This window comes from Oryx dammah, unplaced genomic scaffold (genome assembly GCF_014754425.2).
Source record: "Oryx dammah isolate SB20612 unplaced genomic scaffold, SCBI_Odam_1.1 HiC_scaffold_7, whole genome shotgun sequence".
NCBI classification, from domain to species: Eukaryota; Metazoa; Chordata; class Mammalia; order Artiodactyla; family Bovidae; genus Oryx; species Oryx dammah.
In genome coordinates this window covers 14,650,889-14,667,936 of record NW_024070191.1, presented here as the reverse complement: position 1 = coordinate 14,667,936, position 17,048 = coordinate 14,650,889, and the positions used below count along the sequence as shown (strand labels likewise).

The window sequence follows — 17,048 nt, the reverse complement described above, 5'->3', positions numbered from 1 at the left end:
CCAACCTGACCCCTCGGGCGCCGCCTGCACACCTGGCGCTCAGACTGCAAGATGCTCGCTGGGGCGGGACCAGGTACCACGCGGCGGCTGCTCGAGCAGAGGCTGCGCCTGGGAGAGCCCGCGGCGCATGGTGAAGCCTCCTCGCGTGTACAGGACACACCCAGCCCTCGGCGCAGGCCTCGCGGCACCTGGACTGCTTTTTCCTCTTGCGACCTCGCTCTAGCACCTCACAAACCCGTGGCCTCGCTGGAAAACTACTGCGCCCGACCTCACAGAGCTGGAAAGTTTCCATGCGTGCCGAGAAGGTCCCCAAAGGTTCCTTATGTGCAGAGGCCTGAAGGGGTCGGGGGCCGCAATGTACACAGAGGGTATCCGTCTCTTGCCGCAGCCTCTTGGGTTCCTCCTGTTCCTCCTCTGCCTCTGGTTTCCGGTCACTCCCTTCCCCACGTTTCCAGCTCTGCGGAGCCCTTCTCCATGCCCTCTGCCTCCATGCTGGCTGATAAGGGAAGCCAGACAGCCATCCAGAATTTTTTTTAAAGGGTTTTTTTTTTTTTTTTTAACATAGGCTATTTTTAAAGCCCTTACTGTGTTCGTTAGAACCTTGCCTTTGTTTTATGTCTTGTTTTTTTGGCATGTACAATCTTAGTTCCCCAACCAGGGATTGAACCCACACCCCCGGCACAGGAAGATGAAGTCTTAACCATTGGACTGCAGGGAAGTCCCCAGACTTTAATTTTTAAGTAGGAAAAAAAGCCACAGGCTTTTATGAAACCTCGCAGTGAGATTCCAGAACATGAGATGAGCCTGGAACCACTGACATTTAAGAAGCGATTATGGAAGGGAGCTTTTGAAGAAACTCAGGAGCTTCCAGTGATACGTGCCAGGAAAAAAATCCAGAAAATTCTGGTATGACAGGGTCTAAGAGATGCACAATTTTAAGGGAATAAGTAGACCAGAGCCTTCACTGAATTGGTTTTAGTTTGTACCAGGAGCATCCAATTCTACATATAAAACTTAGAGGTTTCATTATCCTGGAGGAAGAGCAAGTGTGTGTGCTTTGCAGATGGCCTTCCTGTAGTGAGAAGGCTTTCCTCCAACTACAACAGTTGGCCAGGACTTGGAACCTAAAATGTTCATTCCCTTCATGTGACCAGAAAACTGGGACAAATGGGACAGAAGTACTCATTTCCCTCCACTCGACACAAGTGGAGGCTGAGCCCATTATTCTAGAACAGCAGTAACATTGTCCAAATAATATAAACACAGACTATATATAGTAATTACTCACTAGTTATTGTCCCCATTTTTCATCTTAAAAGTCTTGAAGAATTTTAAGAAAAGAAAACATGGGGCCACTAAGATGACTGTGTATGGAACCCAGTTCTATCTGGACTAAACTGATATACCAAGTACAGAACACACACGTTTTATTTGTTCAGACACCAGTCATGCGGCCCAGTGGTGAAGCAGGTGGAAACGCTCAAGGAGATGGCCAAGGCGTCTGTGATAGATTAAATTCTAGCTTTAGTGCTTCCCTTCAAACCTTCTGGGTGACTAAATCCAGGCCAGGCGTCCAGCCATCCAAGTCTAGAGCTCCCTGTACATTTCCCCAGGGTTTCCACTCACTCTGTTCTCATCTGAAATGTTTTTATAGTAATGATAAACTGATCCAAACAGAAAAGCTCCAAAACACATGGTCTCTGTTACCGAAGCATAGGTTCCAATGTATTTCTATTATAACTATTATCTTGGCTCTTCTAATGGCTCGTGAGCGTGTTTAAAAGATAAATCTAGATAGAATCTGAGGGCAGTTAACCCTACCAAGTAAAATACCATTTGACTGAAGATCAGGTCTTTGATTTCCCAAGACCCATTTAGGCAGGAATTTCTAGGGACCCTGAAACATCAAGAACAGGTTGCAGTGAGCGAGATCAACTCCAACTTTCTGAGGAGTCCTTTTCCACTGGGATTTGTGACTCCACCTAGGTCCCCAGGGAAAACAAGCTTCTGGCTTCTAAAAGACCTCAAACCATGGCACTGAATGGCCAGGAGAGGTTGTTAGAGGCTGTCTGGGGTGGATAAACCTTAGCAAATGTGCATTAAGAGGCAACATGAAGGGACTTCCCTGGTGGTCCAGTGGCTAAGAATCTGCCTTCCAACACAGGAGACGGGTTTCGTCCCTAGTCAGGGAACTAAGATCCCACCTGCTGCAGGGCAGCTAAGCCCATGCACCACAACTACCGAACCCATGCTCTAGAGCCAGGGGCTCCCTAACTAGGGAGAAAGCCTGTGCACTGCAGCAAAAATCCAGCACAGCCAAAAAGAAAGAAAAAAAAAAGAAGAAGAAGAAGAAGCACTGTGAAATAATAGAAGAAGCAGAAAGGGACAGATCTAAGCTTGAATCCAACTCTGCTACTTATCAGGTATAAGATCTTAGGTAGCGTCCTTATCTTCTCACAGTCCCTATTTCTGAATAATAATTTCATAATAATATCTATTCTCCAGGATTGTCTTAGGAATCAGAAATAACTAGCCTGTTAAATGCTTAGCACAATGCCTGACACACCATAGTAGCTCTTCTGATCAAGATCAAGTTCACTTTGGCAGAACTAGAAATAGGTAAGTAGTCCACAAAGAAAGAAGCTTCTTCCTCAAGCTGCCAGTGCCAGGAAGCAACCTGCCCTCACTCAGCTTGAAGTCTACCCTGAAGACAATCTAGTAAGGATGGAAATACCCCAGAGAAGTGGCTGCAATGGGAAAACATGATAAAAAAAACTCTCATCCTCTGACCAACTCTCTCCTTCTCTCTCTGACACTGCAATTTGCAAAGGCCTAGCACGCAAACGGCAGCCACCAGTAGTAAGAGAGGCTGGTACCCAGAAGTCGCCCCTATTTGCTGCTCAGTCCACAGTGCCTCAGTTCTCATTTCCAGCATACTGATGAGTCTCTTGATTGTTATTAGTTAATTCAGTACAAACAGTGGGAAAACTCAGTGACATTTCAGAGGGGAATACCAAATGAACTTGAGCTGAACCATCGCATGGTCCCAAGGAGTGTGACGACGTGGGAATGAAACAATGGAGGCTCCTGCCAGCAATGAGGGTAGGCACGGAGCATGGAATTCAGTGTGGTTAATTCTCCAGAAGAGATTTCACAAGGGCCCAAATCCTCCAAAGCATGAAAATCACACGGGCTCTTACCAAAGAGGAAGTCAGATACAATGCAGGGAAGGGCTTGGGAGCACTGGCTGGCTGCCCGGGCCCTTGGATAAGTTGGTTTGTGTGGCCCATACCAGCAAAGACACGCAAATACAGCACCAGCAAGGTAGGGCTGGGGGAGCCGAAACCCTTGTGAACAATGAGCATAACAGAAGCTGTCAGGGAAGGTGCTTCTTGGTAGGACTATTGTGGAAGGGAGAGTCAAGAAGGAACAATGAGCTTTCCTAATCCAACCAATTCCAGTCAAGACCAAAACCTGCTTCTGCCTATGGAAGATCCCCTGGAGAAGGGCACAGCAACTCACTCCAGTATTCTTGCCTGGAGAATCCCATGGACAGAGGAGCCTGGCGGGCTAGCCCATGGGGTCACAAAGAGTCGGACACGACTAAAGCGACTTAGCACAGCACGGCACACTTAGCGGTAATTACCAACCACCTCCTCAAAGCCCAGCGCTAGATGGCAGTTTTGGTAAATTCCAATGAAATAGGACACCTGCCCTGGAGGAACCTATTGTCTTGTTGGGAATGCAAAATAACTCTCAGGAAAATGTCAACCTTGGGACTCCCCTGGTGGGCCAGTGGTTAAGACTATGCTTCCAATGCAGGGAAATTCTTGATCCCTGGTCAGGGAACTAAGATCCCACATGCCAAGCAGCCAAAAAATAAATAAATAAATAAATAAATAAAAATAAAGAATAAAAATAAAACATCATCCTTGGAAGATTATGTGCCTGTCAAAATCCAGACTCATCCCTTGTCCCTGTGTTTAACCCCAGCATCCATCACATTAGCAGGTGCTTGGTTATACTGGAGAAGAGCTAAATTCAAAATCAAGATATATTGAAGAGAAATAAGAGTTAAGTCAAGAAAATGTTCGGGGTAGATACTGGTGGCCAATCAAGTCTTCCCATAAAATGTGGAAAGGCAGTGGGCTGTGATAGAGAAAAGAGGACATTTCCAAAAGGATGAACCACACGTATGAAGCCACAGTATAAGATGTTAGAATCCTATGAGTTGATTTACTTTTTCTTAATGTGTGGTCCCCAGACCACCCACAGTGGATTTTGGCCCAAGCGACTGAATTCAGATCTCTGTAGAGTGGAGCCCAGGAGTCCACATCTCTAATAAGCACCCAGGCTGTCTTGTGCTGTGTGCTGTGCTGAGTTGGACACAACTGAACAACTGAGTTCAACAGCTGAGTTGTTCAGTCGTGTCCAACACTTTGAGACCCCATGGACTGTAACCTGCCAGGCTCTTCTGTCCATGGGGATTCTCCAAGCAGGAATACTGGAGTGGGTTGCCATGCCTTCCTCCAGGAGATCTTCCCAAGCCAGGGATAGAACCCAGGCCTCCCGCGTTGCAGGCAGATTCTTTACCATCTGAGCTACCAGGGAAGCCCCCCAGGCTCTCTTAATGAGCATCAAAATTCAGAACCACTGACTGAGGGGGTCTCAGACTTAAACACATACTCTTCCTTTAAAGACGGAAAGAGAAGTAGGGAAGGAAGAAAGGATGAAAGAACTGTTTGGAACCAGAAAACACCTATCTGCTAGGATTTTACATAACTCGCCACAGTGGACAAAGTAGTTTCAACCCAGGTTTTGTGATTTACATGATTTCTGGGCTAGTCGACTTTGCTCTCTGCTTCCTGAATCTGTCCCCTCTCTTGAGTCTTAAAACCACATACAAATAGACTAGGCTGCTAATAAAGCATACTCTGGCTCTTCTTACCTGAAGTGAGACAGCCCTATCATATAGGGCATGAAGTCCAAGACACTCATCCTTGAGCTTTTTAAGCATTTCATCCTTCTCCTCCCTTGTCCCTCCCCTTCTCCTTGGGAATCAGAGCATCCTGGAATATAACACGAGAAATATCTGATTCCACATGGAGCCTAGGCAGGACCCCCCTCAAACTATCCTGGTCTTCAGACCTACACCAGCTACATCCTGGAGTCAGGCAGACCTGGGTTTGTGATCACAACTGTATCACTTGTTAGCTATGTGATCTATGCAAGTAACTTCTAAGAAATTACTTCTTTACCAGAAAAAAAAAATTGAGAAGAAAAAGAGCAATCTGATGGGCTTGCCATGGGGATGAAAAGGACAGGAATAAAGCAATCACCGTAGCACCTGGACAATTAAGATGTTCACTGAACACCCACCCCCCTCTTTCTCCTATACCCAGTTTCATCCTGTTCAGGGGTCCTCTTGCACGGCTCACACAGGACAGTCTCAGCTCCTAGATTTCTGTTACACTCGCCACCCATGTGTCAAAAACATAAGTTTACAGACTGAATTTGAGGGAAGTATAATTACTCCAATCAAAATTAAATGATACTTTGGGTATACTGGGGTTCCCTGGTGGCTCAGACAGCAAAGAATCTTCCTGCAATGCAGGAGACCTGGGTTTGATCCCTGGGTGGGCAAGATCCCCTGCAGGAGGTCATGGCCACCCACTCAGCATTCTTGCCTGGAGAATTCCATGGACAGAGGAGCCTGGCGCAGGTTACAGTCCATGGGGTTGCAAAGAGTCAGACACGACTGAGCGACTAACACTTTCACTAACACTTTGAGTATACTGATGAATTATCTTTTCATATACACTTTTAGATGACCCATTGGATTGGATACCTTTGCATAATATTTTCACTTTTAGATTTCTTTGTTTTTTTAAAAAATAGAAGTTTAATATAGTTATATTATCATAGATTACATAAGGGTTTCCCAGGTGGCATTAGTGGTAAAAAAGAAAAACTGCCTGCCAAGGCAAGAGACATAGGAGATATGGGTTCTATCCCTGGGTGGGAAAGATCTGGAGTAGGAAATGGCATCCCACTCCATTATTCTTGCCTGGGAAATCCCACGGGCAGAGGAGCTTGGTGGACTAGAGTCCATGGAGTTGCAAAGAGTCAAACTTGACTGAAGTGACTTAGTGCACAGGTACACACCCACATGTGGTTGGAAGCAATGTGCAGAAATAGCTCATTTAATTCTCACAGCAACCCTACCAGAGAAGGACCATAATTCCCTGCAGGGGAAACTGAGGCTTAAGAAATTAAAGTTCCTTAGCCAGGGTCACACACTAGTAAGCCACCATTAAAGAACTCAAAATTGCTCAATAACCAATTGCATTGATGATGCTGGTCTTCTTTTAACTTGAAGTATAGAGGCTGTGGTTTAACTGCTTTTAACTTCCAATGAAGTTCCCTGTGGCTCTCCAAGCAGAAGATAAACAGTAGGACAGGTGTTACTTTTTAAGAGAGGGATGGGAGTTGTAACCCGAAGCCTCCTCCAGCCTTAAGCCCAAGAAGTCGGGGAGGCTGCGCCCGAGCCGGTGCGTCTGTAAACTCCCGCGGGTCTGGCACGTCTCTTTCTTCCAAAGTTGGAGCTCTCCTTGGTGGGAGGGGGCGGGGAGGAGGGGAGGCCACTGACGTCACACGGGAGCGGGGATAAAGCTCCCGGGTCGCGGTCCAGCGAGGACACTGCCCCGGGAGTGGAGTGGGCCGTGCCGCTCGGGGACACTCGCTGCGGCCCCGCCCGAGCAAGGCCGTGCCAGGAGGCACCATGCCCCAAAACGTGGTCCTGCCCGGGCCGGCGCCCTGGGGCTTCAGACTTTCGGGGGGCATAGACTTCAACCAGCCTTTGGTCATCACCAGGGTATGTGTTTTCCATCCTTCGGCTGCAAGTCGGGGACTCTGGCGTGCTGCCGGCCCCCTCGGGGGAGGAGAGCGGCCAGTGAGCCAGTGGGGTGTGCTGGGTGGGTCCTGGCTTCGGGTTCACAGGTCGAGGGACGGCAGCATCTCAGCGAACAAAGTTCGGAGGATGCGGAGCGGCTTAGAGAATTAACCACGTCCGTCCTGGTGGTCTCTGTCTGCAGCCTCTTGACCTCCCACAGTCTTCCGATGGGAGTGAACTGGCTGCGTGGTTTCCCTGCGAGGTGGGCTGCCTTCTCTCCCTCGACACCAGGTTTCCTTTCAGTCACAAACGAGGTGGGGATCTGAAAAGCGGAGACGGTAGTGGTGCTTTGTTGGAGAATGCTTTCCTTGTCTGGATGAAAAGTTCAGGACGCTGTTCGCAGGGCACCACCTGGGCTGGCCAAGTTGGAATCTATCATATCAGCCCAGACAGGGGAAAAGTTACTAATTTGTATTACTAGGTTTCCAGGCATTTTGAGTAAATACTTTCCAAAGCTGGAACTTGGCTTAGAAATCATCACCTATAACTCAAACTACAAAGAAAACTTGTCAGACAGCTTCCTTCATCTGATGGAGAGCCATCTTTCAGACTAGTAACTCTGAAGATAATACCTCATTATCAAAATCAAGCTTTCCTTAAACTTACTGCTTTCTAAAGTATTGTCCAATTAAGAAAAAAGGAAGTGAAAAAAATTCAGGATCTGTCCTGTCAGTAAATTTCTAGTTGGTCTAGTTGATTTGTTTCTAACATCATCTTAACATAAAATTGTTATTATTTCAATTATCACATATAAATATATATATATATAACCTAATTTTAAAACATAAACTTTCAGCATATTTATATCTTTACTATGCTTTATTTTCTTCCTTACTGCTCATACTATATTTTATAAATGTATACTTTATAATCTGGCTCACATAGACTTTGAACAAAGAATTCTAAATTCTGTTCTACTTATGGGTTTTAAGAACCAATGGCTTTTAAAAATATCTCAAAACATACGGATGCATGGAACATTTCAAGCTTTGTTTTACATTTTTTGAAAACATAAACACATCTGACATGTGTTTTCATATGGACATAAGAACTTAACATACTCTCAAAATGTTCCTAAGTAAATTAGGCAGAAAATGGTTCAATGATCTGGGCCAAGCAATGCCTTTTATGGATTTACCAAAGGAAACAATTTCCATTATCTCTACAGAGAAATATTTTTAAAGTTTCTGAAGTATAGTTTTCATTTGTTTGTATTAAATGAAATAAGCTTTTGAATCCTAACAAATCCTATTTATATTATAAATCCTAACAAATCATATTATAGTAAATCTTAGGGAAACAACTTTGTCACAAAAATCCTTTCAGTGATTTATAAAAGAAGTATCTTGCTATTACTGTGGAACATATCAATATGATTAATCTTATGCTTGAAATGTTGAGTTGTTGACTTTATAAACAATGTTTATTTCAAAGCAGAACTTAACATTTTGCACTTGACCACAGGAGCTATCAGTAAATATATTTGATATAATGACAACTATTATTTGGGAAGCCAATTCTGTTTGAATTTTAACTCATAATTAATTTGTGTCACTCACAATGACACTTGGTTCAATAACAGTGCATATGAACACATATGATTATTTCATTTGACTACTTATTTTCTCTTCAATTAATTTAACTCAAGGACAGCAGGTATTGCTACACTGCTTTGTTTTCATCCACTTAATTCACTTCATCCACTTAATTTACCTACAACCTCTTCTTACATCATACCTTGTACCACAATTGTTTGAATACATCTGTATCCCAGATTGCATGCTCCCCTGCTTAGGGCAACAACCAGCAGATTTAGGGGGCTACTCAGTGCCAAGCAGAGTGTCTAGTATCTCTTACGTTACAGAATGAAAGTAGACACAATATGAGTGATTAAGTCATTCACTTTTGAGATAACTTTATAAATTTATCCTAACTGGTGTACCTTTTATTATTCTAATAGGTGTACACTTTATTATCCAAGTGTACCAAAAGCCATTCACACGGTAGATTCTTATTCAATAAATGAAAACATAGTCACTTGAACTTTTTTGCTTTAATGAACACCTAATTGAGAGTACTTCCACTGAAATTATTAGAATACTAAAAATCATTTGGGAAAAAGACTAAAAGATATGAACATACTTATCAGTATTATAATTAGGTGGTAGAATAATTGTATTAATTTCATAATTTTTATACTGTGTTAAAAGGTAGTGGATGAGGTTGTGTGTGCATTAGTATACTTTTGCCTGCCATGCACTCTTCTAAGCCTTTCATACCCACTAACTCACTTGAATCTCACAATAATCCTATCAGAGTAGTAGTAGTAATATCCCTTTCTGCAGATGAAGGGAGTAAGGCTTCAAGAGCTTTATAACCTGACCATGACCACAGTGGTGGGTTGGACTTTGATACAGGTCAACTTGCTTCCAAAGCCTGCATCCTCCAAACGCATGAAAGATTCTGCTTATTGTACAGATATTTCCAAAGAGGTATTTTGTGCCATGCAACTCATCACCAGGTCTTGTTGATCCTACGTCTTTCAGATCTACCATTTTCCTCTTTTTCTTCCACTGTCCCCAGTCAAGATTTCATAAGTTGAAACCTAGTTGTCTCCCTTCTCGATTCACCATGCATATTCTCACCAGCCATCTCTGAGAAGGTTGCTGGTTGATCCTATCTTCCCCATTTTTAAAAGTCCTTCAGTGGTATTCCCAGTTTATAGAGAATAAAATGTGTGGTTTTTAGCATGACATTCACGGCTTTCACCTTCTCTCTCAACTCAAGTGTCCAACTCCATTTCCTCCCTCTCTTCTCTCTCCTTTCTTCCTCTCACTCCACAAATATGTAGTAGGGCCCATACTCTGGACCGCTTATGATTTCTCTAACATAGCTTTCTCTAATGTAGCTTTGCTCTTGCTATCATTTTTCTCCAGAATTCTCTTCCCCACCCATTCCACTGTCCTCTGTGCCTCTGGAAACCCATTTCAATACCATTCCTCCAGCCTGATTCTGGTAGCCATCATTTCATCCACTTAATTACTGTAGCTCTTGACCTACATCTCCTTACATTGCTCCTTGTACCACAGTTGTTTGAATACATCTGTATCCCACAGATTGTATGGCCCCCTCTTGGCAACAACCGACAAATTTGGGAGGGGAGCGCTATTCAGTGCAAAGCACAGTGTCTAGTATCTCATATATGTTACAGAATAAAAATAGACACAATATGAGTTATTAAATTGTTCACTTTTGACATAACTTTATTTTCCTAGTAGGTGCAAGTTATGTTCTCAGAAATATCCCACAATAAATAAAAAGGAAAACTTTTATTGTTCATTGATTTGTTTTATGTAAGTTCTTAAGCATGCAAAGAATTAAAACACCAGTGCCTGTACTGGACACCAGAATAAGTCCCATGAATAAGATATGGTCCTCAAGACAATTCAATTTTTATCCTACAAGCAATGCCCTCCCTTCCCTTCCTCATACTCTACAAAAGCAGATGATAGCAATGCTACTTAGACAGTGGTCCTCTGCTCCAGCCTCTGCTGGGGAGCATGGTTTACAAAATAATTCTTTCCATCAGTTGAAATTACAATTCAGAAAATTAGAACAAAGGGTCCCCACCCAATAATTGTTTACCATCCAATTAATCAGCCAGGTAAAACTCTGTATCATAAAAAAAAAAAAAACATTAGAAGTAAGATAAATTGGGGCTTCCCTGATGGCTCAGATGATAAATCAAATACCAAACAATCTCAAAAAATTTTTTGAGCAAATTGGTTGTGATCCAATGTGTAGGAAAGTAGTTTCTAGGCAAAGGTGCTCTTTACTTGGTGCAATGTGAATTTAAGTTGCGGATGTTTAGTGTGGGGGAGGGCATTGTTACTGCAAACATTGTATACAGCTGGCCTAGGTATTTCACAGAAGGTTCACATCTCTAAGTGAGCAGCTTTTCTTCTTCTGGCAAAAGTTTCTAAGGAATCTCTCCCTGTCTTAAATGTTTGGACCACCCTGAAGGTAGATCTATTATCATAGCCAAGTTACAGACAGTTTGTTTTCACAAATGGTCCAGTTTGGAATAAAGCACAGGCTTCTTTTGTGTACATGATGTAAAATGACTGTATACATCTCCTGCCAGTATGTCCCTTCCCACTCACTTCCTCTTCCCTCTTTTGTATACCGAGCACACCCAGGATCAAGATCACTGTGACTGAGAATGCTGTATACGGACCCGGGTACCAACATAGAAAACGTTAGGCTTTAACACAGAATAGTACTTTAATATAAACTATATTGGAAATTTGAACTTTTAGAAAGAAATGTTTACAGTTGAATGTGGTCTTTTCCCACATAGCCCTCGGTATCCTTGAGGAATTGTTTCCAGGACTCCACCCATCTCTCTCCCCAATCCCCATCACCCCTCAAGGATACCAAAACCCCAGGATGAACAAGTTTTTTATATAAAATAGTATTTGCACATAACCTAGGTACATTCTCCTGTATACTTGAAATCATCTCTAGATTACTTAAAATATCTAATGTGATGTAAATAGTATGTAAGTAGTTGCCAGCATGTGGCAATTTCCAGTTTTGTTTTTTGGAACGTTTTGGAATTCTTTTTCAAATATTTTCAGTCCTTGGTTGGTTGAATCCTGGATGCAGAACCCACGGATCTGGAGAGGTGACTGTATTTAATTTGTTCTAACAGAGATGTGTCTGCATCCAAGCACTAGTTCATCTGTTCCTGACATTCATACACACCACAAGGATCCATCAGGTGCAGAATGTATTGTTTGTGTAAAGCACTGTGGGGGATACAGTTATAATTTAATGAGTTTCTACCCCTCTGTATCAGAAGAGACATGTACACACACTACCATGATACAACTTGTCCAGGATTCCGTGAAAGAAGTGTGACCAAAGAGACAGGAGGAGTGAGAGAAGAGAGAGTACCTGCAGGGGTGGCATTGTGGGATAGTGGAGGAGCTTGAGCTACAGAGTTAGAGGAATTTCAAATTTTCATTGGATATATGACCCTAAGCACGTTTCTTATACTTTCTGAGTATTCATTTTCTCATCTTAAAAAAGACAAATACCAATAGTATAACACTGTTATAATATATAAATAATTACATATAATATAATATATAATAGTATAACATGGTTCTCAAACATGGCTGCACATTAAACTCGCTCAGATAATTTTTGAAAATATCCATGACCAGTTGCTACTTGCAGAGATTCTGAGTGAACTAGAAATGTAGATTGCAGCCAGGTGCTGTGGAGGGCTTTCAGACATTGGAGTTTATTTGTAGGCAGTGGAGAACAGCTGAACAATGGGATTTTTCACTATTTAGATCCACACTCCACAGGACAGCCTTTCAGTATACACTAGTCTTGCTCCATAACCATTTCAGTCATTTTTATTCTTAACACAAAAATCCCATCAGGGCCAAGGACTTCTTTCATTTCTCCCACAGTTAACAGGACTTTATAGATGGTTTACCTGTGATTTAAATTAGTTTTTTTTTTTTTAAAAACAGACCCAAATAATATATTGATGTGAAAAATAGGAATCATCTGAAGGACTTGTTAAAAGCACAGATTCCCTAGTTCCTCTGCTAGAGCTTCTGCTTCATGATTCTAGGCTTCTGGATTGCACTGGAACCTTTATGTTGAGCAAAGACCCTCCCTCCCCTCCCCCTCACCCAGTGATTCTTCTCATCCAACAAGTTTGAAACCATGTGTTCAGTGACTGGTGGCAGTACTGTTTCCAATGATTTCTTGAATGCTTTTGACTTTTGAGACACTAATGAAACTGAATAATAATCCACAGAAAACCTCTTTGCTTCATTTTACCTCTCTCTTCTCCTAATTTGGGGAAATGTTAAACTATAAGCAGTAATATAAATGAAATGCAAAGTAATAATATAAAGTAACGCTGGGAAATAATAGATTCTTGTGATTAAACAGATCGTTTAACTTCCTAAAACCAGGCCAATTTAGTGGTCACTTGCTGATCACTAACCTCGCTGAACTTGAGACCCAGGAAGAAGGGAAGATCCTGTTTTCTCCTTCTCTCTCGTCCATCTCTTGACACACTTTTTTTCTTTCTTATCAACTCTCGCCTTGGAGGTCCCAGGAAATCAATGTCCAGGTTGAATGCAAAGTCAGACTCTGGTTCCGGCGTCACCATCAGCCACCTTTCCTATGTGACTTAATGAAACACTGGCGACAGAGCTCCCACCTTAGTGAGAAGCCATAGGTTCCTTAGTCACTTTACCTCCTCTGATGGAAAAAAAGCAGCCTCCTTTGTCCAGCCTGTCTTAGAGTTGTAATGATAGAGTTATTAGAAAGAGTTTTGTAAATGTAATATTTTGGGTAAGTATGATAGTTATTAACTTCCATATTAACATTGCTAATTACATTTACTAATGCATGCAAACTAAGTCACTTCAGTCATATCCGACTCTGTGCGACCCCATGGACTGTAGCCCGCCAGCCTCCTCTGTCCATGGGATTCTCCAGGCAGGAACACTGGAGTGGGTTGCCATGTCCTCCTCCAGGAATCATCCTTACCCAGGGATAGAACCCTCATCTCCTGCAGCTCCTGTATTACAGGCTGATTCTTTACCACTGAGCCGCTGGGGAAGCCCACATTTAGTAATATTCGGTATCTAAGTTCAGCACACCAGATGCCTCTGTTTAAAATTTATATAGAGCGATACGCACCAAGCCTACCCTCAGATGTTTACACTCACTGGAACCAGAGCTAAGAAATAATGTTAGGCTTTTCTAAAACAATATTGAGTATTATATGTAAACCAAATTTAAGTATATTAGAAAAGCTAGTTGAGTCTTTAAAAGCAAACACATTGAGGCATGCTTTCTCATGTTTTAACTCAAAGAAAAGCATTCTGGTCTTAGAAGTTTTAAAATAGACTATTGATTTTGATGAACTATAGCTAGAGAAAATTAAAAGTTTGAGGTTATTTTTATCTCTACAAGCCACACTGGGAATGGAAACTCTTATTCTTCTAACAGTTGTGAGTCTGGGAGAATTTCTAAATGGAAAAATGGCATGCCTCCCAAAAGCTGAGATGTAATAATCTCCAGTTGTCTTCACCCAGGGCCCCCATTATGTGTTCCTACTGGAAAATAATCATGATTGCTACTGTGAGATGATCAGAGACATGAACTGAGTACAATAAACATTTTATTGATGAGACTGAAGATCTAGGACACATAAGAATTTTTTATTTTCTTCTTATGAATATAAATTTATATGAATTATTCATTTATACAGGGCTTCCCGCACAGCTCAGTTGGTAAAGAATCCGCCTGCAATGCAGTAGACCCTGGTTCGATTCCTAGGTTGGGAAGATCTGCTGGAGAAGGGAAAGGCTACACACTCGGGTATTCTTGGGCTTCCCTTGTAGCTCAGCTGGTAAAGAATCCTCCTGCAATGTGGGAGAGCTGGGTTCAATCCCTGGGTTGGGACGATCCCCTGGAGAAGGGCAAAGCTACCTACTCCAGTACTCTGGGCTGGAGAATTCCATGGACTGTATAGTCCATGGGATTGCAAAAGGTAGGACACGACTGAATGACTCACTTCACTTCATTCAATTCTGTGAATCTTGGATCTCTCTTAGAGCCATGAAGTTAATTCAATGACTAGTTATATCGATGACTAGATTAAGCAAGTGGAGAAAAAAATGAAATAATGACTGATCCTCAGTTAAACATTAGGAATGATCTAATTTATTCCTGGAGCAGTTTGAGGTTTAAGTCAAGTTCCACATATTATCCAGGCTTCCTGCATAGCTCAGTTGGTAAAGAATCCGCCTGCAGTGCTGGAGACCTGGGTTTCATTCCTGGGTAGGGAAGATCCCCTGGAGAAGGAAATGGCAACCCACTCCAGTATTATTGCCTGGAGAATCCCATGGACAGAAGAGCCTGGCAGGCTACAGTCCACAGGGCCGCAAAAGTCGGACATGTCTTAGCGCTACCTTTCTTTTCTTCCTTTCCACATATCCTGCTCTAACCAGTGGGAACTTGCAAAAGGAGCAGTGACAGATTGACATTAATAGCCATCATCTTTGGGTGTGTGAGGACTAGTTCTTTTTTGTTTCACAAGCTCTGATTAAATGTCCATTACATTCATCTTTCAAGTAGTTATTCATCAGTTCAGAACACTGAGTATACACTGGGAAGTATTGGAAATATACATGGTATTGTCCTTCAAGAGGTTGAGGTTGGGAAGGCACAATACCCAAGTAAATAAACAGACATGCAAGTACAAGTTGTCTTCATAGAGGGAAAGAACAGGGCGTCACAGTGGAGAACGATGGGGAGAGGCTGGAGACGCTGTATCAGAGGTCTGAGGAGGTCTCTTCATGACATTTAAACCTAAACCAAAAGGATGAGAAGCAGCAACAGGAGCGTTTCAGGCAGAAGGAACAGTGCATGAAAGCCCAGAAGAGGGTGCAAGCTTGGCCTATCTGAGGAGCTCAAAGGAAATCTGACTGGCTGTAGGGCAGTGGACGAACAGGAGCAGAGTGTTGTGAGATCACGCTCGAGAAGTAGGCAGGGTGACACCAAGTGAGGACTATTCGTTGTCAATTGGGTTTACCCAGAAAAGCTAGGAGTGGGTGTAGCAATCAAAAGAATCATTAGGCTTGCTCCTTGGAAGAATGCTATGACAATGTAATCAGTGGCACAGTTTAATTGAAAGCTGCCATCTTATTAGTTGTTTTCTACTTATTCCATCTCTTCTTCGTTTATGGAGAAGAGACTCTAAGTGGACACAAACGTCTCTTGTGTCTGTAGTTCCCGGGGGTTCTAGACTCTCACTGTTTACCTCATACTTGGCCTTTAGCAATTTGTTCACAGTTTTAGCTAAATTCTTCTCAATAGCTTGTACACTTGGCCCCATCTTCCTTTGTGCTCTGGTACAACTGAGCCTGTGCTTACATCTCATCTTTCCATGGAGATGCCCGTCTTTCCTTAGATTCCAAGCTAGTTGGTTGCCCTGCAACTTCAGTTCTCTGGAGTCTGTGCAAAGTTATAATTTTGCATATTATCTGGCTTCTTGTTAATACAAGAGTGATTCTCTTTCCAGCTTTCTATATCCCACCCAAGTGCATTATAGGGATGCTAAAGCTGTTTCAATTCAAATATAAAAGTACCCCAAATATATTAGTAGTAAAGTTATATTCCCAAATAGAGAGTTTGGGGTGAGCAAAGACTCTAAGAAAGCAAATTTTTATTTAAAGCAAAAATATGATTCAAACAGGGAGTCATAGAAGATGTTTTCAAAGAGAATTAGAAATGTCAAGATGGAGAACATGTGGTTAGTAAGAAATAGAATTATCTCACATAGCAGAAAAACAGAATACAATTGGCCAATTAAGAGTTAAGCTAGATATAATATTTTCTGCAGGGGACTTCCCAGGTGGCTCGGTGGTAAAGAATCCACCTGTCGATGCGGAGCTGCTGGAGACTCAGGTTTGATTCTTGGGTCAGGAAGATCCCCTGGAGGAGGAAATGGCAACCTACTCCAGTACTCTTGCCTGGGAAATCCCATGGATAGAGGAGCCTGGCAGGCTGCAGTCCATGGGGTCACAAAGAGTCACACAGGGCTGAGCCTGCCCAATGAAGCATTTAGAATGTTACCAAGGTGAAGTACAAATGTCAGGCACAAAACTCAAGATGCCACAGGGTGTTGATTTTTAGCTATGCAATGATTTCTTCCAGATCACTCCAGGAAGCAAGGCGGCAGCTGCCAACCTATGTCCTGGAGATGTCATCCTGGCTATTGATGGCTTCGGGACAGAGTCCATGACTCATGCTGATGCACAGGACAGGATTAAGGCAGCAGGACACCAGCTCTGTCTCAAAGTTGACAGGTGATCTTTAATTAATGGGGGTAAAATTTGATCTGTTTTGCAGGAGAACCTGAACCAGAATGATAAATGACTTCATCCTCCCCGTGAGGAAGAATATTGCAGGACCCAAAATTTTAACTGGCTTTTTTATATGTTGGCCACTTTGGTCTGTCCTTCACTGAAGTCAGTCTGGTAGCTGTTAA

The 17,048-nt window shown here is 42.6% G+C and overlaps 1 protein-coding gene across 3 annotated transcripts in view; it reads left to right on the top strand.

The window, feature by feature from the left end:
• Positions 1-6,525: 6,525 nt before the first annotated feature.
• Positions 6,526-17,048, top strand: part of PDLIM3 (PDZ and LIM domain 3) — a 29,932-nt gene continuing 19,409 nt past the window's right edge. The window contains exons 1-2 of one of the 3 annotated variants that reach the window (XM_040243072.1): positions 6,526-6,874; positions 16,715-16,866. In XM_040243072.1, coding sequence (XP_040099006.1) covers positions 6,782-6,874; positions 16,715-16,866 — 245 coding nt within the window. In that variant the 5' untranslated portion in view covers positions 6,526-6,781. The remainder of the gene's footprint in view (positions 6,875-16,714; positions 16,867-17,048) is intronic. The other 2 variants (XM_040243074.1, XM_040243073.1) reach the window with 2 other exon arrangements.